This window comes from Phascolarctos cinereus, unplaced genomic scaffold (assembly GCF_003287225.1).
Source record: "Phascolarctos cinereus isolate Bilbo 61053 unplaced genomic scaffold, phaCin_HiC Scaffold_726;HRSCAF=1367, whole genome shotgun sequence".
Lineage (NCBI taxonomy): Eukaryota > Metazoa > Chordata > Mammalia > Diprotodontia > Phascolarctidae > Phascolarctos > Phascolarctos cinereus.
The window spans coordinates 149,959,785-149,975,480 of record NW_027556098.1 but is presented as its reverse complement, the minus strand read 5'-3'; the positions used below and the strand labels follow the sequence as shown (position 1 = coordinate 149,975,480).

General features: G+C 36.0%; 1 protein-coding gene across 1 annotated transcript in view; it reads left to right on the top strand.

Annotated features, from left to right (window-relative positions):
- Positions 1-15,696, top strand: part of DPP10 (dipeptidyl peptidase like 10) — a 956,967-nt gene that overhangs the window by 920,697 nt on the left and 20,574 nt on the right. The window contains exons 17-19 of the mRNA XM_078146817.1: positions 1,071-1,118; positions 2,873-2,971; positions 3,075-3,144. Coding sequence (XP_078002943.1) covers positions 1,071-1,118; positions 2,873-2,971; positions 3,075-3,144 — 217 coding nt within the window. The remainder of the gene's footprint in view (positions 1-1,070; positions 1,119-2,872; positions 2,972-3,074; positions 3,145-15,696) is intronic.

Sequence of the window (15,696 nt, the reverse complement as noted above, 5' to 3'; positions counted from 1 at the left end):
AGCTCGAATGGAATTAGCAAGGAAAGGATTATTATATACTACCCTGCCCCCTTCAAATAGATGCTGGGTATCTCTAATTAATTGTGTTAGGCAGACTGGCTGTGGTGAGGAAGCTACCTATTTCTTTATTGAGGCTTAATGACACCAACCATTATAATGTTGCCAATGTCATTATAACAGAACAGGCTTTGTTCTAGTACTCTAGCAGAAAGGATGGTAGCACACAGAAGTGTGTTATATAAGTTATCTTTTGACTTGAAATTGAAATTGATTGGAGAGGGGCATTCATTTGTTGTTGATAGCAAAGGGAGAAACATTTTTCCTTGGTCTATTTAATCAACTTGCTAGGGGCAGTGCAGATTGAATATAATTTGCTATAGTTTGACTACTCAGAGTGCTTGGAAAATATTTTATTCAACTGAATTTTTTTGGTTAACAAAGTTACTAACCTTTAACATTTAGTTTGCTTTGAATATTGTTGCCAAGAATGATTCTAAAATGAGGGCTCCACCTTCTTCCCATGGTAATATAGGCTAGTTAACAAAACTGAAGTGTTTTCCTCTAATAATTTCTTGGTTCTTAGGGTCAACACCCTAAAAGATATTAATTGTGTAGCACTAGAAATTGAGATATACAAGATATAGAAAATTAAGTTAATTTTATACCAATACTATCAAATATTATGCTTTCCCTGCCCCCCCACTTACTTTCCTATTTTCTTGTCATTGCATCCTAGAAGAAACATACAGAGGAAATGTTCTGGTTAATAGAGTACTTTTGATATTGGTCCAATTAAATAAAATTTTGACGGTAATTCACTTCAAGATAAGTTATCTATTTAGTGAAGCGGAACTGGATTTGGAGTCAGAGGACCTGAGTTCAAATCCCCCCTTAACTGTATGACCTTGAGAAAATGACTTTATCTCTAACAGTTGCTTATTCAACTAAATTAATAGATTGTAGTACATGACCTCTAAAGCTCTAAATCTGAGACACTGTAAAACTTGCTGCTTATTTTGGAATCCTTACTAGTATTTCCTTAATATCTTTTTTGCGTATGTCTTAAATAGGGCCAGGTGTTCCAGTGGTCAGTGTACACAACACCAACAACACTTCGAGTAAGTATTCAAGAAAAGGAATTTAGACATCATGGTCATGGTTACTGACATGAAGAGGGCTTTCTTTATTCTTGTTATAAACTGGACTTCTAGAGCATCTACTTTTGGGGAAGAATTAGAAAAGTCTTAGCTGAATCTTCTTTGTAATAGGAAGAGTCAGATTTTGGGGGGTCATCATAATAACTGAGTAGAATTAGGCTAATATAAATCACTGAATTAGCTAAAAATGATTTAATTGAAACACGATTGTTTTTGTAGACTCATGTGTGGTATACGATATGGCCCCCACACTCCAAGGGCCAGATCTGTTATATCACATCTTGCCCAGTGCCCTGAGAGAGTCCAAAGATCTTACTTCTCTTGTTTTGCTTTAAACATTCACCAATTGAACACTGCCCCCATTTTAGAAACAAAACAAAGCAAACATATAGATAGATAGATATAGATATAGATAAAATTTGGTTTTTTTCCAAAGTAATAATTACTTCAAACTTATAATAAGATTTTTAAAAATTTTCCCTAATCCCTTGTAATCTACCTACTACCACAAGCACACATGCCACCTCAGTTGCTAGGGAGGGGATAGGAAAAGGGATTAAGTTCATTTTAGCTCAGTTTCTACATAGCATTAGCCATACCAAGTTCAAATTACTAGTTGGAGACCCTCCACACCTTCAGCTTCCTGGACCGCTGATGCTTATGGTTCTCAGCTGGGCTGGCTGCAACATCTTGGGTTTCTGGGTTCCAAGATCTGCATGATTCTAGGGCCGTGGTTGGTGCCTCTACTCCCTTCACCTGGAACAGAAAAGGATATTTTTAAAAAAAGACCACAACTCCAAGCCCTGGTCACATGGCCATTTTCTCCCCCACCTCATGTGGGTAGAAAAGTGACTCTGAGGGTCACTCCAACTTACTTTGAGGTACTAATTTCTGTGAATGAGAGAACTCTTTACCCCTAGACTTGAATGCTAGGAGATATGTTGAAATTAAATTTTAAAAATATAAGAGCCATCCTTGAGGCATAGGCAAACAAATATGTTTTGAAAAAGTTTTTAATCAATTATTTATTTATTTGTATTATATTTTCCCCATGATTTCCAGCTATAGTAAAAACATGAAAATATAGAGGATTTTTATTCTGTAGACATTTGGCCTCCTTCTGCTTTGAAAATAACAATTGGTTTTAAGTACATCCCACAGGTGCCTTTTCACGTTCAATGTCTAAATAGTGATCTTGACATATTTCAAACTAATAATAAATGCATTATTAACATTTTTTTTTTACTGTTTCATAGAACATGTGATTAATTGGTTTGGTTGCCCACTCAGAAGAATGTGAAGATGATCTGTTGTCTATTAACTTTAAATGTTTGGTCCTAAGAAATCCACATATTTAAAACAATCAAGGGGGAAAAGGATTAGAAATATTCATCCTCAAGTGTTTACCCTATTAAAAAGAAATGTCATCTATAAATATATACTGGGTGGCTTAAGCATTTGTGTTTAACAACAGTAGATCTATGGCATGCTGAATTTACAAAAGAAAATCAATCGAGGGCTTTGAATATGCTTCAGGGGGTTCTCATTCTTCAAATCGCAAAGTAGCTGGATAAAATCTCATTTCTCCATTAAAAGCTATTGTTCACCATTTAAAGGGGTCAGTGTTTCTCATCAATTGCATAGTGTTTGGGCCTCTTGCTAATCAGATAGCACTCAGGTTTATTATCTTGTCCCTTTCTCTTTGCACTCCACAGAATTTTACATATTGGAAAGTAATTCCCTGTTAAAAGAAGCCATCATGAAGAAAAAGATCACCAAGACTGAAATTAAAATGCTCCACATTGAGGACTATGGTAAATGAACCAAAGGCCTGCACTAAGCATGTGCAGCTTTCTCATCTTAGTTTTTCCATGTGCATCACTCCCAGTCTTTAATATCTTACTCTTTCTTTAAAAGAACTTCGTTTACAGTTGTCCTTCCCCAAGGATTTTTCGGATCGAAACCAGTATGCTGTCTTATTATTAATGTAAGTATTTTGTTTGATTGAATTTTTAAAATAGATCAATGGTTGGACTTAAAAATATTAATAATTGTTTTATGACTCCAAAGGAAGTGTTTTGATTAAAAACAGCAAGCAACATCCTGCATATGTAACTGTGCCAGGGCAGACTGAGAGAGGGTGAGCTCATCAAAGGAAATCATTACCATTTATGGAAGACTATGTAAGTTTTCCTGCTTTTTGCATCCTAAATAGAATTAGTTGCTGCCACTGGAGAAAGAGATAGCAGCTAATTCTGTTTGTGAAATTCTGCTCAACAATTAGTCAAACCCTGCGTTCTTTTAGTTATATTTATTCAAGACTGATGAAATGGTTATTTATGTTGCTGAAGTAATTGGTTATATTTCCTCCTTGCCTATCACTGCTGTGCTTCTTTGATTCATAGCCAATAGAACACATTCCATGTGCTGAAAAGATCTGAATCTTGGTTATAGCCACAGTGGGATCAGCTTAGGAAATGGGTTCATTCTCATTCACATAGCCCCAGGCATATAGGAGATGCTCAGCAAGGTCTTGCAACTTTATATGAGGGGGGAATTCCTGCCTCCAGTTCTGGGGCTAATTTATATACCTAAGCAGCATTTTTTTCTTGCTACATTGAATTAAATTGTCAACATTTTCACTAAGGTTACAGTTGGGCTTAACAATTTACCAAAAAAATAAGAAAATTAGAGAAAAATTAGTGGAAAAAACGAATATTTGTTAGGATGTGTCTGAAGATTTTGTGTCAGAAGTGATAGCATTCATTTTTCTAGTGTATTCTCTCATTCACTTCTACCCATTCTCATCACAGTGCACTCCCTGGGACATATTGACCCTGTGAATCTTAAAACCTATATGTAGACCAGAAGAAGCTTATATGTAGATTCCATTTCTCAGATCTTTCCAATATACAGCCAAACATTCTTTATACTCCAGAATGTCAACATCTCAGAATTCTTCTATTACCAAAATATATGTAAAAAGAAAAAAAATCCCTGAAATATGAATTGTCATCCATACTTCATTTGAAGACTTTCAGTGAAGAGGAATTGACTAGCTCTTTTCTATAACACTAGTTGTTAAGAAGTTTCTTTTTCATATAATCACACATTTTGTCTATAGTAGTATATCCTAACCCCTGCACCTACATTTATCTTCTAGGGACAAGCAGAATAGGTCTAGCACCCCTTTATATAAATGAGGTCCTTTCAAACACTTGATGAGCTATTATATGCTCCCTAAGTATAATTTTTTTTCCATTTTAAATATTCCCAGGTGTTTTGCTGTTTGTTTGTTTGTTTTTCAGCTGATCCTTTATATGATATAGTCTTCAGTTCTTTTACCATTCTGATTGTCCTCCTCTGGAATCAATTCAATTTCTCAGGGGTATCCTTCCTAAATTGTGCTCATTAGAATCAAACATAGTACTCCATATTTCTTCATATAGTACATATTGTATAATGACAGTTGCTTCATGGGTTCTGGATACTATGCCTATCATCATGTACTCTAAGACATCAGTTTTTCTGGCTGCCATCTAATCTTATTCACAGGAAGTTTTCTAATCATGTCTCTGCCAGCTTACACTTGTGAAACTGATCTTTTGAACTGGCATGTGCATTAATCTCATAAATTTTACCCTAGAGATTGAAAATTAGGCAACTAGGAGGTACAGTAGATAAAGTGAGTTTGGGAGTCAAGAAGACTCAAGCTTAAATCCTACTTCAGACACTAATTGTATTAATCTGGGCCAGTCACTTAACCACTCTCAAACTCAGTTTCCTCATCTTTCAGAGGAAGATAATAATAGGGTAGGGGAATGGAATAAGCATTTATATTGTGCATATTATGTGCCAGGCACTGTGCATTGGCACATTGAATAGAGTACCTTCAAATCTGGCTTCAGACACTAATATGCTTGTGATCCTGAACAAGTCACTTAACTCCTATTTGCCTCAGTTGCTGTAAAATGTTGCCTCAGTTGCCTCAGTTATCTATAAAATGGAGATAATAATAGGGTCTACCTTCCAGGGTTGTTGTGAGGATCAAATGAGATAATTATTGTAAAGCACTGAGCACAGTGCCCAAAGCAAAGTAAGCACTATATAAATAGTAGTTATTATTATTATCATTTGGTGCTCACAACAACCCTGAGACATAGCTGCTATTATTACCCAACCATATACTCTCCTTCCTTTCAATTACGTGAACATGACTTTCCCCAGGATAAACTCATCACCAGAAATCTCATCATACGGATTGCCTCAGCTTTAGCATTCAGTACATTTTTAGTATCCTCAGTTGTCTCTCCCCTCTGATTGAAGGGTTGTGGGTCAGAGCAAAAAACTCTCCAAAATTTTCCCTTCAAAGCAGCCTAAGAATATCTAGCCACCTCTTCATTTCCTATCAGCCATTCAGCTCCCTTTCAGTGAACCACGAATATTGACTTCATGAATATCAACCTCCCCCACAACACACACAATCCATGTAGTGGTACTTTTGGGGTCCCTGCTTTTTTATCTGTGTGTATGTATTATCTTTCCTCATTAGGTTATTAGCTCCTTGAAGGCAGAAACTTTCTTTTTCTTATTTGTATCCCCATGCTTAGCACAGTGCCTGGAATATAATATAATAGGTACTTAATAAATGTTTATGACTATTCACTACCTATCTATATCCATATATACCGTTTGAGGAAACTGAAGCAAACAGACATTAAGTGGCTTTCCCAAGGTCACACAACCAATAAATGTCCAATGTCACACTCTTTCTGACTCCAGGCCCAGTGCTGTATCTACTCTGCCACTAGTTGCCTAAGAATAATGGCACCTACCTCACAGGGTTATTTTTGAGGATTAAGTGAATTTAGGTTAAATGCTATATGAAATGTGTGTACTATATAAATGCTATCTATCATTAATTTATTAGTTTCAATGAACTATTGCACCCTGCTATGTTTAACACTAACCTTTTGGATCTAAACTCTGGCAATTAATGCATTTAAGTATACCATCTATTCTTTCTTGTAGTTCTTTAGTAGAAATTTTAAGCAGCACAAAAAAATTCCTGGGACACCATAATAGAAAATTAACTCCAAGATGAATCAGGAGTTGATAACTAGTTTGTCTAATTATTCAATGACTTTTCCATCTACCTAACATCATCTATTCCATATTGCTCCATCTTATTAAAAATAGAGCATGATACTTTTTCAAATTCTTTCTGTTGTTAAGGTATGCATTATAAACACACACACCACATATGTTAGAATATATTATAATATGTATTATATATACATACATATATACATATTTGTGTATGCACACATGTGTACACACATGCATGCATATGTACATAATATTCCACTGATTTGATCATTTTGCAACCCAGACTAAAATATATATATATACATATAGTCTTGACAGTGGAAAGAATAATAATTCTCAAGTCACTGGGTTCAGATTACCTGAAATGCTTAATATATCTGTACTCTTAGACAAGTAACACACTCCCTAGTTTCCTCATCTTTGAAATGAATTGGTTGGATTGGATGGCCTCTGACACCCCTCACGGCTCTAGGTTTATGATCCTATTATTTGATTAGGTCTGATCCATTCTTAATGAAGCCCTGTTGGCTTTTGGTGATTAGTAGTTCTCTTTAATAACAGTCTCTGGAATTTTGACAGGAATCAAAGTGAAATATCCTTGAGATTTGCCAGTTTTACCCTCTGCCTGATTTTAAAAATTGGGACCACATTTTACTTTCTCTACTCTTGAGTCACTTCTGTCCTTTTATAAGATCCTCTTAAGATTAATAAAAGCATCTTTAGCAATCAAATTTACTTTGTTCTTAAATGCACTTAGTCCCGACTTGTCTGCTTGGACTAATATAAAGCATCTAGCTGTTCTCTTCCTATACCTTATCTGTGCTTTTTTACTCCTTTCTTACATTTGAGGTATATTGTTCTCAGTTTTAAAAAATACCTTTTTTAAATTCAGAATATAATTTTAACTTCAAAGAAAAATGTTAGAAGTATCAAACACAGAAAACTGAGAAAGAGTAATTTTGCCTCTCTAATTCAGCATTAAGTAATCTTGCCCCATTTGTGAATGAAACTAAGCCTTGAAGAAAAAAGCTCTGAAAGGTGGAGTTAGGCACAGTGGGTTGAATAGTTAGTGAAGTGTGAGTGGAACATGGAGTACATGAAGGTATATATTGTAAAATAAGGCTAGACAGTTTGGTTGGAGGCAGGTTATAGAGGACCTTACAGGGCAGGCTAACAAATTTATATTTTATCCTAGGGGTAATAGGGAGCCACAGAAGTTTTGTTTTGTTTGCCTTTGTTTGTTTGAGCAAGGAGTGACATGGATTGTTTGAACCCTACATTTCTTCATTACTTCAAAGTAGTGGAATATTGTTGTTTTCCAAAGCAATGATCCTGATAGAGATCTCAACCTCTCTATAACATAGTAGATGGTCTTTGAAAACTTTGAAGGCTAGAAAATTCCTCATCCTATGACTTACCAGGTAATGAACCTCCCTGAACTTACTTTATACTGGTTCTCGGACAATACGGAGTCAATTTTGGAGCTGACGGTTGAAATTTTTCCAGTTTAGTAGTACCTTCCAGGATAGCCTTCAAGAACTGGACTGCCTCTAAATGATACTGAGGAGGACATTTTGGGAAACCAGTATATGAAAAAGGTTTTAGAGAAGAGAGACCCTGTGGCAGGGAATGATGATTAAAGTCTCAACTAGGAATATGGAAGTTTGAGAAGAGAATCAAGTACTGATGTGATAAATGTTGTGGAAATACACATTGACAGTATATTAGATGTGGAAGGGAATGAGGGACAGAGAAGATTACTCTGAAGTTTCAACTTTACTGATTTAAGAATGATGTCCTTATCAACAGAAATACTGATTTTTGGTGGAGGGATTGGTTTAGCGGAAAAAACTATGAATTTAGTTTTGATATTTTGACTCATTCAGCAGGAGCCTCAGTTTCCTCATCTATAAAATGAAAATGTCATGCTACATGATCTCCAATGTAACTTGTGGCTCTAAAACCCATGATGATTTCTAAATTGAACTAAACTAAATTTATCCATTGTTTATTAAAAATTTCATCATTGTCTGAGTGTATCAGAGTTCTGTGACTTGTTCTTCCTAATTGAAGTAAATTCTATGTCTGTGACTCTGGGTAATGCCTGTATCAAACAGCAGGCCATAATTAATTGACGCATTCATAGTAAGTGTCTTTGTTTTATTCTCCATCTCTAGCAGTAGATTTGATGTAACATCACTCTTTTCCAATCCTCTTGTTCCTCTCACCATAGAGCAGAGGGGTTTGGTGTAAAATGATGTGAATCACAATAGGCCCTTGTGGAGGAGATCCATTTTGGATTGGTAATGAAAAGGTGAGTTTCTTGTCAAGATTGATTTTGGTCAAGGTGGAATCATAGGTATAACAAAAAGGTTCTTTGAGGAGCCATATAGGGAAAGCTAAATCTCAAATTCTTTGGATATGCAATGTAGCTCTCTCTAATTTTGTTTCTCTATAAATGAATAAGAGACAGGGATTGAACCTGTTATTTCCTTGGCACAAGGATCTCCTACGTGAGGAAACTCCCTCTACCTATACAGGTCAGCATACTCTCTATAATTATAATTACCTAGAGCAAGTCTTCTTAAAGTTTTTCCATTCATAACCCCTTCAGTGTGGAAAGTACTAAGAAGTTAAATGAGTTTTTCTGGGTCACATAGCCAGTGTATATTGGAAGTGAAACTTTATTCAGACCTTTTGCTTCCAAGGCCTATTCTCTATCCCATAGGCCACAATGCTTCTCATAAAAAACAATGTTTTGAACTTTGCAGCAGGTGGTTTCTCTTATTTCTAGAACAAGTTTCCAAGATTTTATTGCCCCACATAACATGTTTCTACTTCGTTGCCTAAACCTATTTGCATTACCTGGATTATTTATGTACACTGGCAAAGTAGAAATTAGATAATTCTCCATTTGACTCTGTTTTTTTATTGATGTCTTTAATGATGATAAGAAGACTTGATATGTGTATAGTTATAGTGTTATAGTTTTCTTGGCATTTCCTTGTCCAGCTCATTTTACAGATGAGGAAATAGAGGCAAATAGGGTTAAATGACTTGCCCAGGGTCACACAACTAGTAAATGTCTAAGGCTGGATTTGAACTCAGGTCTTTCTGACTCCAGACCCAATGCTCTATAAATTGTGCCACCTAGCCACCCATATTCATATATTACACACCAATTTACAGATAGTTCTTGTTTTAGGTAAGTGGACTTTCTGCAGGCATCTATGTAAAGTATTTTTATATAATGTGAATTTGCCCTACTATACGGAGAAAAGAGAGAGTGAGATGTGAGTATGGGGAGGGAGAAGGGAAAGCAGAAGGAGGTGAATGAGGGGCACAGCTAGCCACCATGGAGGCCAGGCCAGAACCAAGAAGAAGAAAATGGTGGTTAGGGGTAGAGAGAGACATATGGGGGTGAGATATAGACAGGAGAGGATGGGTAACACACAAGGATGGGGACAGAACTGTGACACATGAGCAGACAGAAGACTGACATGGGGGTAGAAGGGCAAAGGGGCAAATGTCTCAAGGTAAGGGGGAATGGGAGGCTGCAGAGCTGGGGGAGGGGCAGAAACAGAGAGAGCACAGTACAGTACAGTAAAGTTAACATAGTTTTTTTGTTTGTTTACTTTTTGTGTTTTTTTGGACTGCTGATTTCTTTCATAATTCTTTACATAAAGTTGAATTTACATAATTCAACTTTATGTAAAGTGAGAACTGGCTATATATGTTATATTTTCCCATAAATTATAAGTACCATAAGGGCAAATACGGTATTTAATTTTTTTCTTTGAACACTCAATAATTAGCATAAGTACTTTGCATATAATAGACATTTAATGTTTTTTTTTTGCTACTAATAGCTAACATTAAGTATTTTAAGCTTTACAAAGCACTTTTCTCACAAGAAGCCTGCGATAGATGAAGTATAAAAAATGTTGTCTCCATAGTAGAGGAAGAAAACTGGGGTTGGAGATGTCACTTCTACATGGTTACAGAACTCATAACTGTCAAAGCTAAGTTTTTAAAATTAGGCCTCCAGGTGAAACAGGATGAAACAGGATGAAAACAGGATGACAACTTTCTTCCTGTCAACCAATTGTAAAGCAGATTTAGGCTGCACATGATTCTTTCAGGAAGACAGAACAGGATTAGTACTACCTCTTTAAAAATAAGTTTTACAAAGTAATATAGGTCATATCATATTTACAATTCAGTATGTACTTGCATGTAATAAAATCTGACAGATATACTTTAATAATTTTTCAATGTAATGAGCTGATTAGAGAAATTATGAGTTAGTCTCAAATGGTTTGAAATGGTTATGACCATACTTCAAGTTTTAGAGGAGCATTACCAAGCCTAAAACAGAGTGCTAATTAATGCCTAATATTTCTATTGGTTTCGCCTTCTTACATTTCATGATTTTCTACAATCTCAGAACTCGTGTGCTGATATTTGTGCTGCTTCTTGTGAAAAGTTACTACACACAGGCCATAAACATAGTTATCACAAGAGTCAATCCTTCCTTTGTTTCAACAAAGCTACGAAGATGTTTCCCATTCAGTTTCTTTCAGTGAAAATGCACACATTTCCACCTGGAGACTAGATGGATGGATTGATTGTCACTAAATCAGTGATTATCTCTTCACCATATAAATGAGAATTTTAAAAAAAGTAGATTTCAGATTCCTACTTTTCTCATTGTCATTTAATTTCCTCCTTTAAAAATAATGAACAAAAATTATAATGAATAAAAAAAGGGAGAAGACAGTGGTATTTAAGGTAGGTAACAAAAGTAGATATGACGATCATTCCTTATTTTTCTTTGTACCTCATTAACCTTATTCCAAAAAAATCTGTAGCTAATGCATCTTAAATGTCAGCATTCATTTCTTAATGCCATTTGAAATTGTATAAATTGTAAATAGACTTAGAGAAAAAAAAGATGTAAGGAAGAGAATATTCAGTCTACCAACACCCATCCCTACAAAGAACCCAACACTCTCCTTTGCTCTATGCTAGGAGCTGGATGTGAAACATTAGCTTCATTTACCATTCCATTTTAAGTCAGTAGGCATGGAAAGTTACAGCTCACTTAAACAATAGTTGTCATCCAGAAAAGGACTGTGCAGGTGAATTTTCATAAATTAAAACCTATTTTAAATGCATGAAGAACTTATTCTTTAAAATCTTTTTGCTAAACAAAAGAATACCCGCAGTGTACCTATTTTGTAAGTTTTGCATATATTATATTTTCTCAATGCGATGTACACACAAATTAAGTATCTTTCTTTTTTCTGAATTTAATGGTTACTTTCTTGTCCCTCAAATATGTGTGAAGAAGGGGAAAAAGCTGTATATTACTTGGTATTATAATTGAAGAAGAAAACACTAATCTAAACCAAAGAGAGAAATTTGATTATCTTCTTCCCTGGTACACCAGGAACATATGAACAGTTTAATATCTTTTCTCTTTTGTTTTGTTTTGTTTTGTTTTTGGAAGGTAGGTAATCTGGATCTCTGATTTAATTAGCTTTGTATTGAAATGCTTCGCCAACATAGCTAATCTGCAACTTATTGGACTCAGAGAGTGGGCAAGAGAATTGAGGATAAGTGGATTACCTATGAACACATAGCTATTATGAGTCAGGAGTAGGGCTTTTTCTTTCTTCCAAAACAAGCTTATACCACTGTGCCTTTTATCACCATCATTACACCTTTCCATTTCTTTGAGGACCTACACTAAAATGAATCACAGTGGCACAGAAATGTAGAGTATACAAGTTTATAAGTGAGCAAAAATGAAAGATGGCCAGAGAGATAATGCATTTAGAGCTATAAGTCACAGAGAATTAGAGGTTGGTAAGGTCAGTGTATCTCTTGCTACTATAAGTATAATAATCAATCAATGTCCAACTGGCCTATGAACAACACAATTCTGATACTTTCAGTAATAGTTTCCATCTTCCATGCTGCTTCTACCTTAATATGAATAGCCAGTATTTCTTATCAGTATTTTTTTAGAAGAGTGATATCAAATGCAAATAGAAAGAGATACATGCAGGATGTATATTGCCTTACAAAGCTACAAATTAACATTATGTATGTTGTATTAATTTTTAAAATTTATTTTGTTAAATATTTGTAATTACATCTTGATCTAATCTGGGCCTACTCAGCCATTTTCCAGATGATGTGATGCTTGTTCCAGATTTCTGTTTTAAAGTACAAAATGAATGCAGGCCATAGACATAGGTGTGATTCACACATTGTGACTCCATCTCTATTATGAAAGAACTTCTAAGGGATTCTAGATAACCTATAATATCAATTCCTATCTATATTAGTAGAATGACCTTGAAATGTAGAATCTGACTTTATTTTGCTGATTTTTTGTTTCATTTTGTTTTTTTAGATCACAATTTCAAGAGACAAATGTTAAATAGATGTTCATCTGTTCAAGGACTATTAATTTCACCATGGCAACATCTTTCAAATATTTTTCCTTCTCCCTTCTGAAAATGCCATCAACCTGGTTTGGACCCTCAAACCATCATAGATGTTCATATTTATGGGCTTTTGGTACCTTCATCTCCATTGCTTTTAGATTTGTCGATTTTTATGAAGATTAATTTTTTTCTTGGTGTACAATGCTACCCTGCCTCATCTTCTACTTAATTTGTTCCATTGCAACTCATCCATTATCATATTTTTTACTATTGGTGGACCTCCCACCAATCTTTGGTGATTCCAAAAAGGTCATTTTTGCCACTTTATATTAAAATCCATGGTTCTTAGGATCATAGATTTAGAACTGGAAGTGACCTCAGAGGTCTATTAGTATAACTTCTTCAATTAAATATCCTCTAGATTTCTGACCATATCTGTGTCTCTTTCCTACAACAAACTCGCCACCCTCTGCAGCAACTTTTTTTTTTAATCTGGGGTCCCTGATTTGTTTTTAATATTTCAGTAACTGGTTTTCAATATAATTGTATTGCTTTTTACTTCTACTTTTTCTTTATTTTTTGCTTTTAAAATATAATTGTTCTTTATTTTTTGCTTTTAAAATGTAATTCTAAGAAAGGATCCACAGGCTTCTCCAGATTTCTAAATGGGTTCATGACAGAAAAGAACTAACAGCCTTGTGTGAGGCTGTTGCAGCCTGCTTACACTCTTTTGACACTTTTCCACTTACCTCTATGTATCTGACCACTCCTTTTTAGTCTTTTACTCTACATATTCATCCAGGTCATGCTTATTAGGTCTGTGTTCCACAGATCTCTGTTGCAATCTCACTTGTCTTTCCCCACTATACTACCTCACGTGGTGATCTTCAGCTCTCATGTATTTAATTATCATCTCTATTCTCATGATTCTCAAATCTACCTATTCAGTACTAACCACTCTGCTGACCTCCAGTCTCATATCACAAAAACCCGTCAGACATTTCACACTGGATGTCCAGTAGATATCTTAAATCAACATATCCAAAATTGGACTCATCTCTCCCTACCCCGACTCTCCCCTTTCCCAAACATCCCTACTACTTTTGAGTATACCACCATCCTCTCCATCCCCTATGATCACAAGCTTTATGCCATTCTCAGCTCCTCACTAACTGTGCCTCACCATATCCAGTCTATTGCCAAGGACTGTCAATTTCATCACTGCAACATCTTTCAAATATTTCCCCTTTTGTCTTCTGAAACTGCCAGTGCCCTGGTTCAGATCCTCAAATCATCATGCCTGAACAACTGGAAGAACATAGTGATTATTTTGTCTGCCACAAGTTTCTCCCTACCCTAGTCCAACCTCCTTTCAACTACCAAAGTGATTTTCCTGAAGTCCATATCCAACTATGTCACCCCTCACCCCCACCCTACTCAATAAACTCCAATGGCTATTTATAACGTCCAGAATCAAACTCAAAATCCTCTGGAGTTCCAGGCCTTTTATAACCTGATCTCCAATTTCATTTTATATTAAATCAGCCCTACCCCTATATACTGTTTGATACAGTGATATTTGCTTTCCTGATATTCCATGAATAAATCACTCATGTTTCAACTCCAGGTATTTTCTCCAGATGTTTCCCATGCCTGGAACGCTCTCCCTTCTCGTCTTTGCATCCTGGCTTCAAGTCCCAGCTAAAATTCTACCTTCTCCATAAAGCTTGCTCCAATCCTTTTTAATTCTGGTATCTTCCCTTTGTTGATTATTTCCTCTTTGTTCTGTGTAACCCTTGTTTGTACACATTTGTTTGCTTGGTGTCTTCCCCATTAAACTGTGACCTCTAGAGCAGGGAATTTTTGCCTCTTTCTGTATTCCCAGTATTTATCACAGTGCATGGCACATATTAGCCACTTAATGCATGGTAATTGACTCACTGACTCAGGCTAAGGCAAGGGTGGGGAACCCATGGCCTTAAGGACACATGTGGCTTATTAGGTCATTGCATGGGAGCCTTTTGAGTAAGTCCAAGTTTTACAGAACAAATCCTTTTATTAAGGGGATTTGTTCTGTGAAGTTTAGATCCAGTCAAAGGGCTGCACTTGAGGACCTAAAGGGCCAACATAACCTCAAGGCTGCAGGTTCCCCACCCCTGGTCTAAGGGATAGTCATCGTTGTTGTTGTTGTTGTTATTCAATCATTTCAATTGTGTCTGACTCTTTGTGACCTCATTTGGGGTTTCATTGGCAAAGATACTGGAATGAGTTGCCATTTCCTTCTCCAGCTTATTTTATAGATGAGGAAACTGAGGCAAATAGGGTTAAGTGACTTGCCCAGGGTCACACAGCTAGTGAACAAGGCCAGATTTGAACTCAGGTTTTTGTGACTCCAGGCCTGGCACTCTATCCCCTGTGCCACCCAGCTGCCCCAATCTAGGGGACACTCATTTTTAATTCTTTGGAGATGATTGTGTTTTGTCTTGCTGAAATAGGGCAACACCATTAAACTTATTTAACATTCCTTAAAAGATATAATGAAATAAATAACTTCAATGACATTCATATCAGTTCATCAAAATCAGTAAGGCACAAAATAGAGAAATGTTGTTTTGTTTGTTTGGGCAAGGCAATTGGGGTTAAGTGACTTGCCCAGAGTCACACAGCTAGTAAGTGTCAAGTGTCTGGTCTGAGACCAGATTTGAACTCAGGTCCTCCTGACTCTAGAGCCAGTCCTTCATCCACTATGCCACCTAGCTGCCCCGGAAATATATTCTTTCCGAAAATATTTGCCACTGTGATGGAGGAGATACAGTACAAATTCCAAGTTGAAGAGATATTCCTGGTGAAAGGGAAGGTCCTCCAGGTGTTCCTATTTGCAAATAACATTATTCTGGTTACAACTCAGGAAAGCTACAAAGCCTCACAAAAGAGATCTGTTGTCACTCAAAATAGTTGCTCTAGCTATCCAT